This window comes from Sphaeramia orbicularis, chromosome 24 (assembly GCF_902148855.1).
Source record: "Sphaeramia orbicularis chromosome 24, fSphaOr1.1, whole genome shotgun sequence".
NCBI lineage: Eukaryota > Metazoa > Chordata > Actinopteri > Kurtiformes > Apogonidae > Sphaeramia > Sphaeramia orbicularis.
The window spans coordinates 17,993,978-18,008,645 of NC_043979.1; the positions used below are offsets into that span (position 1 = coordinate 17,993,978).

General features: G+C 38.6%; 1 protein-coding gene across 1 annotated transcript in view; it reads left to right on the forward strand.

The window, feature by feature from the left end:
- The first annotated feature begins 234 nt into the window (after positions 1 to 234).
- The window catches only part of LOC115415449 (1-phosphatidylinositol 4,5-bisphosphate phosphodiesterase beta-1), a 142,187-nt gene continuing 127,753 nt past the window's right edge, over positions 235 to 14,668 (forward strand). Inside the window, 2 exon segments of the mRNA XM_075353460.1 lie at positions 235 to 589; positions 5,519 to 5,596. Coding sequence (XP_075209575.1) covers positions 491 to 589; positions 5,519 to 5,596 — 177 coding nt within the window. The 5' untranslated portion in view covers positions 235 to 490.

Here is a 14,668-nt window from a genome sequence, read left to right on the forward strand (position 1 = left end):
ACATTAGTATTGCAGAGGAAGTCTTTTGAGTGCGCTGCTACATCATTTGAGGACACTTGAAGCCCGTCACTGTTCCTTTATTGCCACGGACGCACGGAGGCGCTGGTTCACTTTAAGTATCGATCCAGGTCCCGCATTGACTTCAACAATTTCTAACCAGACGCGCAGCTCATTCATATCCCCCTCCGTCCCTCTCCCTCTCTCTCTCCGTCTCCTAGTCTTCGCTTAAGCTGCATGTCGCTCAGTCAGTCAGTCAGTCAGTGGCCCCGGTCCGCTGCGCTTGCGTCCGCCTCCAGAGCTCTCCAAAGCCGAGACGCGCCACCGCCACACAGTCAATGCGGGCATGACATACTGGCAGCACTAGTGGTCTTCCCGTCAGCCCGCTTTTAAGCAGCTTACAAAGGAAAAAGGGAAGAGAAATAAGAGTAGAAGAGAGTGAAGTGACTCATTTCTACCCCTTTGCCTTGCGTCGAGAAGACTAGATGAGTCAATGGCAGGGGCACAGCCTGGAGTTCATGCGCTGCAGCTCAAGCCAGTGTCCGTGCCCGAGAGCCTGAGGAAGGGCAACAAATTTATGAAATGGGATGATGTAAGTAACAGCACTTCATCTTTTCTTTTGACTTTTCCCACAATGTTTTTTTTTTTTTTTTTTTTTTTTTTTACACTGTTACATGTGTATTTATTTATTTATTTTTTTAGTATGCATAGAGGCTATCACTCCGATTTCATGCAACAGTCGCCTTACATTGAATTTCCAGGGATCGGGTTTTGCAGGAGCTACCCTTAGCATGCTGTTTACAGTCAGAAGTAGAAGGAAGCCGATACTATACTGACATGTGCTTTGTTTATGTTTGTCAATGAACCATACGTGAATGCGCGCGTGTGGGGAATTAGTGCGCGCGCGTGTTTGTGTGTGTGTGAGAATGTGCTTGCGCCCGCTCATTAAATCAAATTAAACATGTGAACCGTGCGCGCCCCTCCCCTTCTCTGCAAACGTTGGGCCAATTAACTACTATTAATTAGTAGATCGAGGTGCATTGAAAGCAAGAGTTGAATCACGGTTTAATACACGTTTTTTTTTTTTTTACCTACTTCTTGCAGGATGCTTCAACAGTGAAATGACCTTGATTAAAATTGATTGCACGCTGCTATTGAGTGCCTTTGGAAAACATACGGTCTTGGCCTTTAACAGACAGTTATGGCCGCACTGCACCTTCCCCTTCCCACCTATATCATCAACACACCCGTCAAACGCTCATGTGTGGACGCAGCCCTAAGTGACTCCATACAGTAGTAACCCAACATCTCATTTTACATACTCTCACCATAACAAGTCTTCATATTCTGCAAGGGACTCACTGTGATGTTTGCATCTTGTTTCATTTCCACTGCCCATCTCATTTGAATAACTATTGTGTGTGTATGTGTGCAGTGCTCTGACTTGCCAGACCTTGATGAATGCTTATTGTGGGTATTTATTATGATTGCAATCATGATGGCTTTTCTGTCAGTGTATGTGTTGAAAATTTGCACACCTGTAGCTGTTGCTCAGAATGTTTGACTGTTATCATCTTGAATGAAAGTATTTAAGTATTGCATGTCATTTTTTTGGCTTGATAATGTGCTGTGCTTTGATTGATGATTTTATGGGACTTAGTCACTTAATGTTTCCTTTACTGATCGCTGTTGTACTCATGTAAGAAAGCCGCAAATGAATGGCCCATTTGGGATAAATCAAGTTGTCTGAACTAAACTGAACTGCTGGGTTTACATAAGTGACATTTGGTGATATCATTTTATGAGTAATCTTAACATACAGACATAAGTGAAATTCACTCAGCTCAGGTGATTCAAAAGAATCACAGATGGCATCAGTTAAGTGTTAAAAGGGTGTGAGTTCGGTCAGTACAGATGGCAGAGAAGAAATTATGCACAGTTCTAAACACCTTCTCCACTGTCAATCATCAGTTGTTTGCTCAAATAAGGGAACTTCAGTAATTAAGTGCTTTTACCCCTTTCAGTTCTTTAGCTGGTTTGATGTAAGTGCGAATTTACCTTAACAGCCATGTTTGTTTACTGTGGTTTGTACATGTGGGCCCGTCTCCAGAAGCAAATGCCCACCAGGCCTGTCCTGTGAAAACACAGACATACACAGAGATACTTTCTCTGTTTTATTTCCCATGCTCTCCTTCCTTCCTTTTTCCTCTCTGTATCGTTTCATGGAAAGAATAACAGAGGAATACACAGAAGCAGAGAGAAAAGTTCTAATACATTATTTAAAAAAAAAAAAAAAAAAAAAAAAAAAAGGAATGACCTCTTATCAAGTTTTTGATAGTGGGCTCCACTCTAACTTTGCTTGACAAGAAATGGTAGAAGCATCAGACATTTCAAATGTAAGTATTATTTTGTCCCTTTTCTCAGTTAACAGTATATGTTTTTTTCCATTGCTGAACAGTCAGATGAGACGTATGGGTGTAAAGTTTTGTTTCTGTGTAAGAATTGCATACTTGTAGCACAGGAACAATAGTTTTCAGAACCAGGAGCTGAGTGCCTGGTGAAGAGATGCCCTGCAGACTTCAGGTTGTTGTCTATTCAAAGACAATATAAAAGCCATCCGAACACCGCGAGAAACGCTAGTGTATTCCCAGAAGTCTCAGAGTTTCAGCAGGTTCCCACATACACAGACTGATACAATACCCCCCAAATTCCTGCCAAAGGCTTAAAACACTGCATCGATTGTGATATTTTTTGCCAGTCAGCTTGAATGGCACATGCATAGCACTGAGGTCACAATACTATTTCTTTTTAAGCCACAGCAGAGAATAGGCATTCTTCCAAAGCCTTTAGGAAAGGGACCCTCTGTCTAAAAGATTACTGACAGAAGCTGGCATGATGTGAAATCTGTGAGAGATGATGCTAGGTCAGTGTAAACAGAGAATTAAGTAAGCTTACACTTGTGTCAGACCCTGTGATCTACTGTGTATTGAATTAGATATAATCAGCCTCAGCTGGCGTGGCTAAAATCCTCTAAAAAGTAGTTGAATATGTCATTTACATGCTGAACAGAAATATGGCCATCTTAAATCTCTTTTATAACACACCCCCTCAGGTGATTGCTAATGGTAAAACTCTTCAATAAGAATAATGTCAAAGCCCCCTGCCTGGTGTGGGTTCCCTATGGGGGTTTGTACTTTTACAAGTCAGTCACTAATCTAATCGTAATTCTGCAGAAAGCGGGCCACTGCTGCCTAATGTCTTACCACTAATGGCAAATCCTCAAAATAGTCAGATGACAATGAAAAGCAAGAGAAGTATCACTCAAAAGGTGGTAATCTCAGAGAAACACAATCTAAAGTCTAATCCACTAGGTTATTAGCTATATATATATTTTTAAAATGTCTAAACCCATGAGACTGGAAATCTTAACGAATGGTCCCTAATGACTTTGTGTTTTTATAGTGCTGGCCATGAAGAGGTAGGACATTAAGAATGGTAGCGCTTACATCATTAGGCAGATTCCCAGTGCTCTGAAGCCTCTTGTCACATGCAGTCCATCAGTCATCACATCCTGTCCACTCAATGAACATTTCATTTGGTTATAGATACATAAGCAGCTTAGTGCAATTCAGTTCAGCTCATTGGCATTCTATGAAGTTTGTCTTTGCTGAGCATGGCAGAGGTACGTATTTATCAAAAGGGAATTGAAATATTGGGCTGTGCATACTCTAACTTCAGGGGAGATCAGTGATGTGGAGCTGCTGTGATGGGATGCTATATGTTAAAAACTGAGAGCACAAGCTTTTATCCTGCCCCCAGGCTGTAAATGCTGAGTCTGTGTGTACTATATACATTCAATGGTATGAGAGGTATCTTTTGTTATTCAATCAAGCCTGCAGAGATTGTGCAATCATGTGAGCAGAACCAAAGCGATTCCTCTTGAGTCTCTAATGGATTTTAAAGGAATGGTGGGTTGCCATAGCAAACGTCACTATAGTAAATGCCTCTGACGCTGCAACTTACCATTTCCACCATCGAACGCGCTGTTCATTTACTTTCTACTCACTTCCCTTCTTTTTGGTTTTTTCCTGTTTCAGTATAGATTCATAAAGGGTTGGCATTCAGTGTCAGGTTCAGTTGCAGTGATGATCTTATTTGGACAGTATGAAATGATTTTACAGCATTAATGGTCCTCTATACTCCAACCCAGACGCCTCTGCGGTCGAGAATCTCCCAGCTCAACATTTTCATGATATCCTACACTGCGTGTTGCATGGGGTCGCACCCAAATATGACAAGCGTATAGCAGATGCAGACCATTAGTTCTGTCTCCCATCACAGCGATAGGGACATCATTAGAAGCCTTATGAAGACACTTTGAAGATTTTCCTTCACTGTGCAGCAAACGTGGTTTTCATCTCTCTGATCTCACAGCCATGGCTGATTGAGGAGGACAATATGCTACTGTTCAACTGAAGCGCAGCCATGGTGGACAGAGAAAAAAAAGCAACAGATTGTGCTTTTTATAGAAGCATCCAATAATATCTGGCGTTGCCATGTTTGCCTCAGGGTCAAAATGTGTGTGTGTGTGTCTGTGTGTTTGTGTGTGAGGCTTGGAGCCGTCTGTATGTGGCAACTGTGGGAAAGTGTCTGTCTGTGACAAGAGGACAAAAATGGAAATATCAACCGCAAATCAACTCCCTGTTCATACTTGTTGTTACATATATATTCTCAACACACACCTCACTCTTCATTTGTGTGATGACAGCTCACAGTGGAAAAATAACACCCTTAAAGACATATAACTGTTTATGTGGTGACCTCTATATTGATTTTTCTCCACATTTAATCATTCTTCAGTGATTTATCTTCCTTTATTATAATATTATCCACAGCATCTAGCATTTTTCTCTGAAACTTAGGTATTTTCCTGTATTTAATTTGTGAATCATGTACATGTTCATAAAAACTCAGAGTTAATTCAAAGGTAATTATATCAACAAAGAGAAAACTGAAGAATCTCATCATCTGAACATAAAAACAAATGTCTACAACCACTGTCATTTGTCAAACTGCATGAGTATCATTGATGCATCAGTATTACAGAATGTGACAGTGTCTCTATGTTTAGTATGGAACCTTTGAATGTCTAAGGGGTTAATGACAATGACAACGAAAAGCTGAGAAATGGCCTTTTACCTGAATTATTTACATGTATTGATGGGATTATTAGTTCAAAAGTTTTTACACATTTTAGATCAGTAGATGTGCTTAGTAGATGGTGGCTGTTTCGGTCTTTAAGGGTTAAAATGAAAACGTTATAGTGCTTGCATATGAAATAAACAGCGTATTTGATGTGATTTTACTTTCTGCTATGTGTGTGATATTACAAAAATGATACTTTTCATCACATTAAAATGAATTAATCTATCCAGACCATTAAACACAGATTTAGATAAAGATTCTCAGACACTAAATACACACACTGACTCCAGATGTCTTTTTTTGTTTTCTCCTTTAGGATTCGACTACTGTGACCCCGGTGACTCTCACTGTCGACCCTAAAGGTTACTTCCTTTATTGGACTGACCAGAACAAGGTAAGACACACAGCCAACTCAGAGTTTTTTTTGGAATCTGTTCACCTGAAACAGTCTTTGCAGTACTGTCTTTTTTTAACGTTGTCTTTGTGATGGACAGTTTCACTAGACAAAAGGCAGCATTACTGAAATTCAAACAAGGAAGAACTAAATTCACAATGTGGTTTTGCCATTCACAAGGGGTGACAAAACTGTGCACTTTTCTTACTTTGTTTGTTATGGATCTCAGCAGAAGATACAGAGATAATACAGTGTGTACCTGCAGGCAGAGAATTGAAAACATGTAGTAGAATGGTGAGTTTCCCGATGCATATCAGCTTTCAGATATCAGCTTCCTACGCTATTTAGGTTGTATTGCCGGTGAATGCCACAGTAATTCAGGCTGCATATTTCAATAGTTTCGGTTTCAGTTTGAATGACTAAACTTTGTTCAGTACAGTAATTGTGCTTTGGTCCTCATTACTATGGAAACACTATTAGAATTCTTTCGTGGCCATAAAGATACTCCTGTCATAATTATAGCTGTACACCCAGGATTAAAAAAGGGAAGCTCAGTGGAAAGCATTTTGGGCTTGGGGACAGGTTGATAAATGTATTGACACAGAAAAATCAGACCGGTGCAGAATTAAAACACATTTTTACTCCACGTTTACCAAATTGCTCTGCTTTTTATAGCCGTGTGTGTTGCCAGTCCTGTTTTCCCTGTATGAAACATGTTGAGGTTTTCAGACACAGTAGTGTAGCTCACACTGGAGTTGTTGTAGAATATACGTGCTTCACACCACTGACCCATCTTTCACTCATAATCTTGGTGGAAAACCAGCAAGGCTCATCCTATTCTGTGATAAGCCACTAAAAGAGCAGCACTGTACAAGAGTCAGAAATCTGAACTGCTGCACCTGCAGTGCTTAACTTGACACCTGTGAGAATATTCCATAGTACATTGTGTTTATTTTTCTGCTCTCCAGTTAGACTTTCATAAAAAGCAGGAATGAGGTTGTGTTATCTGAGCTAGTAGAGTGCTATCAGACTTGGTAACTTCACTAAACATGTGACTTTCTCTTATTTTAACCTTGGACAGTGTGTACATAATTTGTACGTGTTGTGCATGAAGTCAGTGTGCCCATTTGGTGCCTCTATTTTTAAAAATCCAACCCAACTTAGAGCAGATAGATGGCTGTAATGTGTTCCTGATCTGTTTGTTTGTATAACTGTATCAGCAACAGTAGTCAGAGGTAGACTAATTAATAGCTACCATCGATTTTATGTTTGTCCAGATGAGGGTATTTCACTGCAGCTGTATTAGAACATAGACAGTAGTGCTGACTGAGTCTTTACCTCTGTACATGGGCCCCAGTACACGTGCATATAGTTATTTATGCGTATCCTCTAACTCTGTAAAAGTAACAGAGAAAAGATCCTGTTGTAATCCTAATCCACTAGAATTTAATGCACTACATGCAGAAAAAAAGACACATTTACATCATGATAAAGATACACAGAGACTTAAAATCAATGAACACTTTCCTTCCTCAGCAGAAAGAAAGAGAGACAAACAGATTAAAAGTTGACTTCTGAAATCTGGTTTAATTGTGACTGTGCAAATGTGTGTCTATGTGTGTGTCTGTGACCGGTGATAACAAGCACTGACTGTGATTCTCCACTAAGAGAATTGAGAGAGGCTCTCTGGCATCAATTCGTCATTATTTCCTGTGCCTCTGTCATAAGGCGAGGATTTTGAATGATGAGGCTTTGCGTGTGAGTGTGTTTACGTGCGTGGGTGTCTGTTCTGTCTCTCGGCATTGAAAGCAGACTTGCCACACACATAATAAGTCAAATTGATACCAAGCATAGTCTGGACAAAACTCTATTAGGGCATGAAGACAGGCACCCGCTATATTCCACGGCGCTGCAGTGAAAACAAAAGTAGGCCTGCGTGTGTCTTGTCTCATGTTTTTCGTCACGTTTACTCATGATGGTGTTGCACATCTGCTCCACAGACCAATTTAAACAAGTTACAATGCTCTGTCCAGTTGTTATGTGTGTGTTTGTTAGAGACCCAGCCTGATGGCCCGCAGAGTAAAAGCATTCCACAGATTCTTCAGAAGCACAGCAGAACTGTACTCGGTGTGCCCACTGTGCTCACTTTCACTGTTGTCAGTGATGGCATTTTTAATGATTTAGTGTAATTTCAAGTGTAATCTTCGTGGTAGATTTTGTACAAGGTGTACCTAATGATTCAGGAGACATCACTGAAATAACTAAAGGGTCTGATCAAGCGAAAGTGAACATCAACATGAAAAAGTAAATTTGCACACATCATTTATCAGGTGGGCTCATTTTTTAGCTAAAGATCTCTATTTTATGGAAATGTAATCCTTTTTAACATACCACGTGTAGAAAAGAAGTTACAACCGATTTTATCAATTTTATTTCTTATAGCCATAGCTTGAATTTGATGCTAAAAAGTACATATAAAAATTTTTAAAATTTATTCAGTCTGTTGATTATATAGATGATTGTTAAGTGTCGGGTATTAGCTTTTCAATATTTTGTGAATATTATTGATATTTATGAGTGTGAACATTTGTGAGTTGCTTAAAAAGCCCTGTCCACGTTTTACCACAAAAATACCAATTTTTAATTTTCAAGTTACTTATAATTCAGCTATTTGAGTGAAACCTTCAGAAAGTAATGATCTTTTGGGCGATGCATACAATGGTAAAGAGTCATCCACGTGTTGCTATGGCAGCCTATCCATGTGTTACCACATTCTCATGTCAATAAAACAGAGTCTTTTCAATATCTTACAAAATTTATTTTCAGTATAGTTAAACATAATATCTTAAAGGATTTGTCCTACTTGATATCAATTTCTGTCGAGAACCTTAGCTTAAAAAATTGATGTCCGTTTCAAGTCCATGTGTTACCGAGCAGTAACTTGACATTTTTCACCTAAAAATTTTATCTCCCCAAATTTTGTTATACATAATGCTAAACTGCTTATAAATACCTACTCAAACATGTATAATATATGCATATAAGTTACTCTGCTTAAATGACAGAGACTGTAGAACACCAAATGTGTCCACGTGTTACAGCTTGATTGGACCCTGAAACATTTTTGATCAAGCTCTGTTCTTGGGGCCAAAGAAAAAAGTCTTGAGTGGAGAGTTGGACCATGTATTTCACACATAGGCTAACAATGGAGCTCTGCTTGACTTAATCCACCTTTTAATATCAATACTATATCATCAGTGCTACATGGCATTGCATCACAGACCGGTATGCCACATAGCGAGAATGAACTCCATTCCAAACCCAATGAACACAACTCAACAGGTCTCCTTTTACTATAGCAACAGCTACATTTATTTTTAGATATTTATTGCAAGTTACTGTATTATTGTCTTTTAATTGTTTTTATGTTGCTTTTATACTGCTTATATCTTACAACTTTTATTCTGATTGTATCTTTTATACTTGTTGCATAATAATTCCCATGTACCTGAATGTGTGCAAATGGCAAATAAACTATCTTATCTTATCTTATCTTATCTTAAACCACACACATCATCTCAAGCACAATCATCAGTATGTAACTAATAAAATGACAAAAACATAAAATATAAACATTACATCTAAACCGATATATTTGATCTTATGCAAGTAATTACAGCTGTGGTTTTCCAGCTAAACTTACTCAAACTAGTATTCTCATCGACCATCCAATCAATTGATGTGAAAATGCAGACGTTGTTGTGCACCTGCTAGATTGCCCCTATGTGTCCAACATGAAATCTGATTGGTTAAAACGATAAGTTCAATGCCATTTATTTGAAGCTGCAGATCCTATACTGTTGATTCTGAAAGCTTCAAGGTATATTTCTATTACCCGGCGGCAACACATTATGGATGAAACAAGATTGGAGAAACACTCTAACATACACATACAGGGGCCAAGAGAAAAGAGAATAGACTATTGGGAATAGTTTAATACATCTTCATGGAACAAATATAAAAATGTAGGGTGTACATGTAGGTCAGTGAGTCTGATTCTCACCACTGCTTGAATTACAATGTGTACTGTATATGTCAAATTGTAAAGAAGGGTTGTTATGCACATCTCTAGGTCTATATTCCAATTCACATGGATTTGCCTTTCGAAAAGCTATTCATCTCACACTGCAGTCCCTCAGATCAGCATCTGTCTGAAACAGGCTGAGACTTGGTGACAAAAAGGATTTCACTTCTTTGACTTGTTCTTCTTCTTCTTCTTTTTTTTTTTTTTTTTTGAAATGGGAACTTGATAAAACATTTATGTTAGTCTGAGCCTGAATGACATGACAACTTCAGTAACAAAGGATGCAGCAAGAAAGACTCGCTTTGGTAAATATTTAATTCTTTGCCTGCTTATTGTGTGACATAACATTTAATTTAGCTATTTAATTAGATTTATATATGGGAAATCTGGTAAAATGCTGAGCGTGGAAGAGATGACTGTTGGCTGGAGTCTCGTCGGCAGTCCCTTTACATAATGTTTGAACTTGAAAATTTGACAAGATCTTAACATCATGTAATAGAAAATGACAAAAACCATAAAAGTTCTCCTTTAATGCTTTTAATAGTGTTTGTACAGGGTTGTGTTTATGAAAGAGACTGACGGGTGATTGGAGGACCGTGTTGTGAGTCCAAAAGTCTGTCTTTTCCATGAAGTCGTGAGATCTCCCATCAGAGCCAGATCCAGAAGTGGATTTCAGCCATGTTTTAAGGTCAGAAAGGCAGGGTAATGTTTTCATGGCAGGAGAAACTCTGTATGTTTAGACATGATGTTCTTTGCCTCCTCCTTCTGGCTTGGGTTTTATTTAATGAGTAAATGCTCGAGGATTGTACTAGTTTTATTTTTGGCATCTTTGTTGTAGTTATAGTGAACTTGTGCTGACAGTTTCATTGCGCCAATGTAAAAAAAATAATGTTCTGTTACAATGGCAAGCGCTAAAAAGACAGTTTAGTAGATATTTTCTTCTTAAGTTGGCAAGTATAATCAACATGACTTAACAATTACAACAGTTCTGACTGGGTAGCTCAGGAGACAACCTGAGACACCCCAGATCCAAAGATAAGATGATTTGATTTTTCACTTGCTTCCCTTCCACTGGTGGACGTTTGCCAAAACAGGAGCTTGCACAATGCTACTCTTGTCGAAGATCGTTAGTGAAGCCTGATATGCTTTCAGGGTATTATACAATCTCTCCTTCTATTCACTGTGGATCGAAACAGGTGCAAACTCTGTGGATTCTAATCTGATGTGAGCCGTTGTGTCTCCATTTCTGCACATTGCTGTATTTTTAAACAGGGCACTGCTATGTAAACTCCCGCAGTCATAACTCTCCTGTGTTTGTATATGTTTGGTTCAGAGTCCATTTGGCCGGCTTTTTGTGTTTCTGTATGCTCTCTCCTTCACCTTGAAAGTCCTGGTGTTTTGAACACGCACGCACACACTGACAATGTACAAACACTTGCACAGATGGAAAAAGAGAGATTTGACAAGTGATAATTATGGTGACGATAATGAGGATAACAGGGATGATGCTGTTGATAATAATGAATAGGGTGGGAATCACAGGTTTACAATGCGATAGCAGTTTCTCTAAGTTTGTGGAAGACTGGAAGATGCACGGATAGGAGGTTTGTGGGTCAAGATGACATGAAAAATGTGCTTTTTTAAAATCAATTTGACCATTATTGTTATTATTATCATATCTCTACCATTAGGAAAAGCTGAATCATGAATAAAGAACACACAAAGCCTTCAAGATAAATCCTGCCAGTAGGAACCAACTACATCTCTCTGGGAAAAGTAGTAGTAGTAGATTTGTTGCTTTTCATTTTAAATATACACTATTGCCCATAAAGTTGGAATAATTTTGTTTTCAGACACATTCCTTTTTTTATTCCTACACTACCAGTCAAAAGTTTGGACTCACCTTCTCATTTAAATGACATGAGATGGATCGCAGATGGCCAACAAGTGCTCAGCATCATTGGGAACTCCTTCAAGACTGTTGGAAAACATTTCAGGTGACTACCTCATGAAGCTCATCGAGAGAATGCTAAGAATGTGCAAAGCAGTGATAAATGGAAAATGTGGCAGTTTTGAAGAATCTAAAATATAAAACATGCTTTGAGTTATGTCATACTTTTTTTAACTACATAATTCCATTTGTGTTCATTCATAATTTTGATGCCTTCACTGAGGATCTACATTGTAAATAGTCATGAAAATTAAGAAAAACCAGGTGAGTCCAAACTTTTGACTGGTAGTGTATGTATTTTCGTCAGTAATTACCTTTGACCAGGTGCAATGATTACAGACTGAGTCCCAGTTACACTTTATCTATCAAAAATAAATCACATTGTCACAATCATTTCATGAGAATAGGTACAAATATTTTATCCCAACTTTATGGGCAATAGTGTACATGAATTTGGCTATGTAGAACGGAAGAAAACCCTGCATACAGTCACGATGTGCTGTGTGTGATTTTGATGATATCATGAACAGCAATTCAGTGTTACAAGACAATCATTTGTAATACATAATAATGTTTGTGTGACTGAAGAAGAAAAAAAATGCCTAAAAGGGCAGGAAATTAATGATAAAAGTGTAGAGTCTGAGTTTAATGCATCTTTAAGACACACGAGTTGCTTTTCCATTGACCCTCAAATTGCGCGAATATAACTTGCGCATAAAAATTTACCTAGTAGAAAAACGACAATTTCACCAAAACTCTTGTTTTTCGATTCAAAGTTTTTGCGCTGGAAAGAGGTGGTTTTTGGGCATAGCACAAATGGTATATCACGCAAAACTGCAATGGAAAGACCTTTTTCCGCAACTAGAGTCACTTGACTTAAAAAAAAAAAAAAAGGGATGTTGATGGATGTTACAACAAGCAAAGAGGAGTTTTAAAAGAAACATGGCGCGGTATGTGTGGGATAGAGGGATAATAAATAATAATAGTGAATATATCTGTAAATCAGCCCGATATTTATGTTTGTCGCCATGTTTATGGCATGACTTCTCATGTCACAATAATAAATAAACAAATCATCGAATTTGTGATTCAATGGAAAAATCGACATTATTCACTTCTGTTTTTTCGACATTTAGTAAATATTGGTAAAGTTTTGCGCATATGTCCAATGGAAAAGGGACTACTGACTGGAACTTCCACGTCTTCATTTACCATTTTAAAAAGAAGCAGTGACTCTGGTAACTGAGATTGGCAAGGGAATTCATTTAGAGGGCGTGCATGTTTTAAAAATATCAATATTTGGTGTTGTATTAAGAGAGGGAGTAAAATTATATTTACTCCTTAATCAATATTTATCCTGATCCCAATGTTGACAGTGGCTGTGACAACATCAGCAACGGTAGCAAAAGTAGTGGAACAGAAGTATGTGTCGATTGATTGTAAATGAATACCAAGCCTGACCTTCTGTCAACAAACTCCAATTGTACCATAGGAAAAACATTAACAGACATGTCATAAATTTTGGTGTCAGATTGTTATGTCTTTTACGGACGTCTGAGCACAAGGTTGTTACAGTTTAAGAGTTGGCAGGTTTTCTCATGTAGCTTACGCAAGGTACACATGATTCTCTTACTGTAAGAAGAGTAAACTGTTGTGATATTTATAGGTTTCTTGATCAGAGCCTTTACCTTTACCTGACTGTCTCCTCTGAAGTTCTGTAGCAGTGTTACTGGCTTCGAAAACTATTACTAATAGAGTTTGGCTTCTGCACACAATTAATTGTCTGGAAATGAGGCATAAATGGCCCTGAAATCATCACCAGAATTTGTTAGTTCCTTCACACGATTAATTACTGTAATGACATGTGTCACAAAGACACTATTACTACATCTGCTGTTTTTTAACTATTATCTCCATTCCATCTATTGCTCTGTGGAAACCAGAGTTATCTAGACTGGACTCATTTGACCACATTTATGTGTTTCAAGCTTGAGGGAACAAACAGTTATAAATAGAAAGATGAGCAGACATATGTATAAACACTCATGCAAACTCTGTAACAGTCACACATACAAGCACCTATACACACACACAAGCATTCCTGTGCAGAACAACCAGGAACAGGTGCTTCTTTAGGAGGTTAAAAATAATGTTTGTTGCCGTTGGTTGAGCTTTTAAGGGGAGGAGCGACACAACACTGAGAGGTGGACTGACTCAGTCAAATTAACAGCCTTTTGGTTTAGTTTCTACAGTTGCCATGCGACAGCACACACCTTGGAAATGTCACATTCTCATTCTGCCCCCGCTCATATTCCGGAGCATGTTGCCACTTTGAAACTGATATCATTGTTTCCTTATGTGCACGTGTTATATGTGTGTGCTCAGACATGAGCTGCAGTTATGACAAAAGGTTAAATGCTTTTCTCCTGGGAGATTTATGTTTTAGTAGGGTGCAGATTTCAGGCCATCCACAGGACAAGTAGTGAGCATATGACACTGAGCGATGATCAGAGGTGAAAGTCAGTTCACAGCTAGTGTATGTGAGACATTTCAGGATTGAGCCTCAAACTGACCTAATCCTCAGCATGATTAAGGCTGTTTGAGTTCATGCTAAAGCAACGACACGCTTAGGCTAATGCACAAACACCCCCTTCTCTGCATTCAGTCATAGCAGACTTCACACATTTGTTTCCCCCAACACAGCAATTTTCTGTGATTACCAAGGCTGCTGCTCACCCACCTCCGTCAGCACTATATGGGATTGAGAGACAAGGCATAAATCTGCAGCCAATCGACTCGAAGTGAATTGTGACCTCTGCCAAGTTATAGCCTGGCACATAGAGGCCCTATTTCATTTGCAATTGTATTCATACAGAGACATACAAAAAAAATGAGATAGAGGAAGGAAGATGATGGTTGTAGTGAAGACAGCAACTTATATTACTTATGTTGCCGGGATTTGTTGGTCATTTACTGTGTTGGAATAATCCAGAGGTTTTCAAGCAGTGTTGTTTGCAGCTTTTGTCTTGTCTTTTAC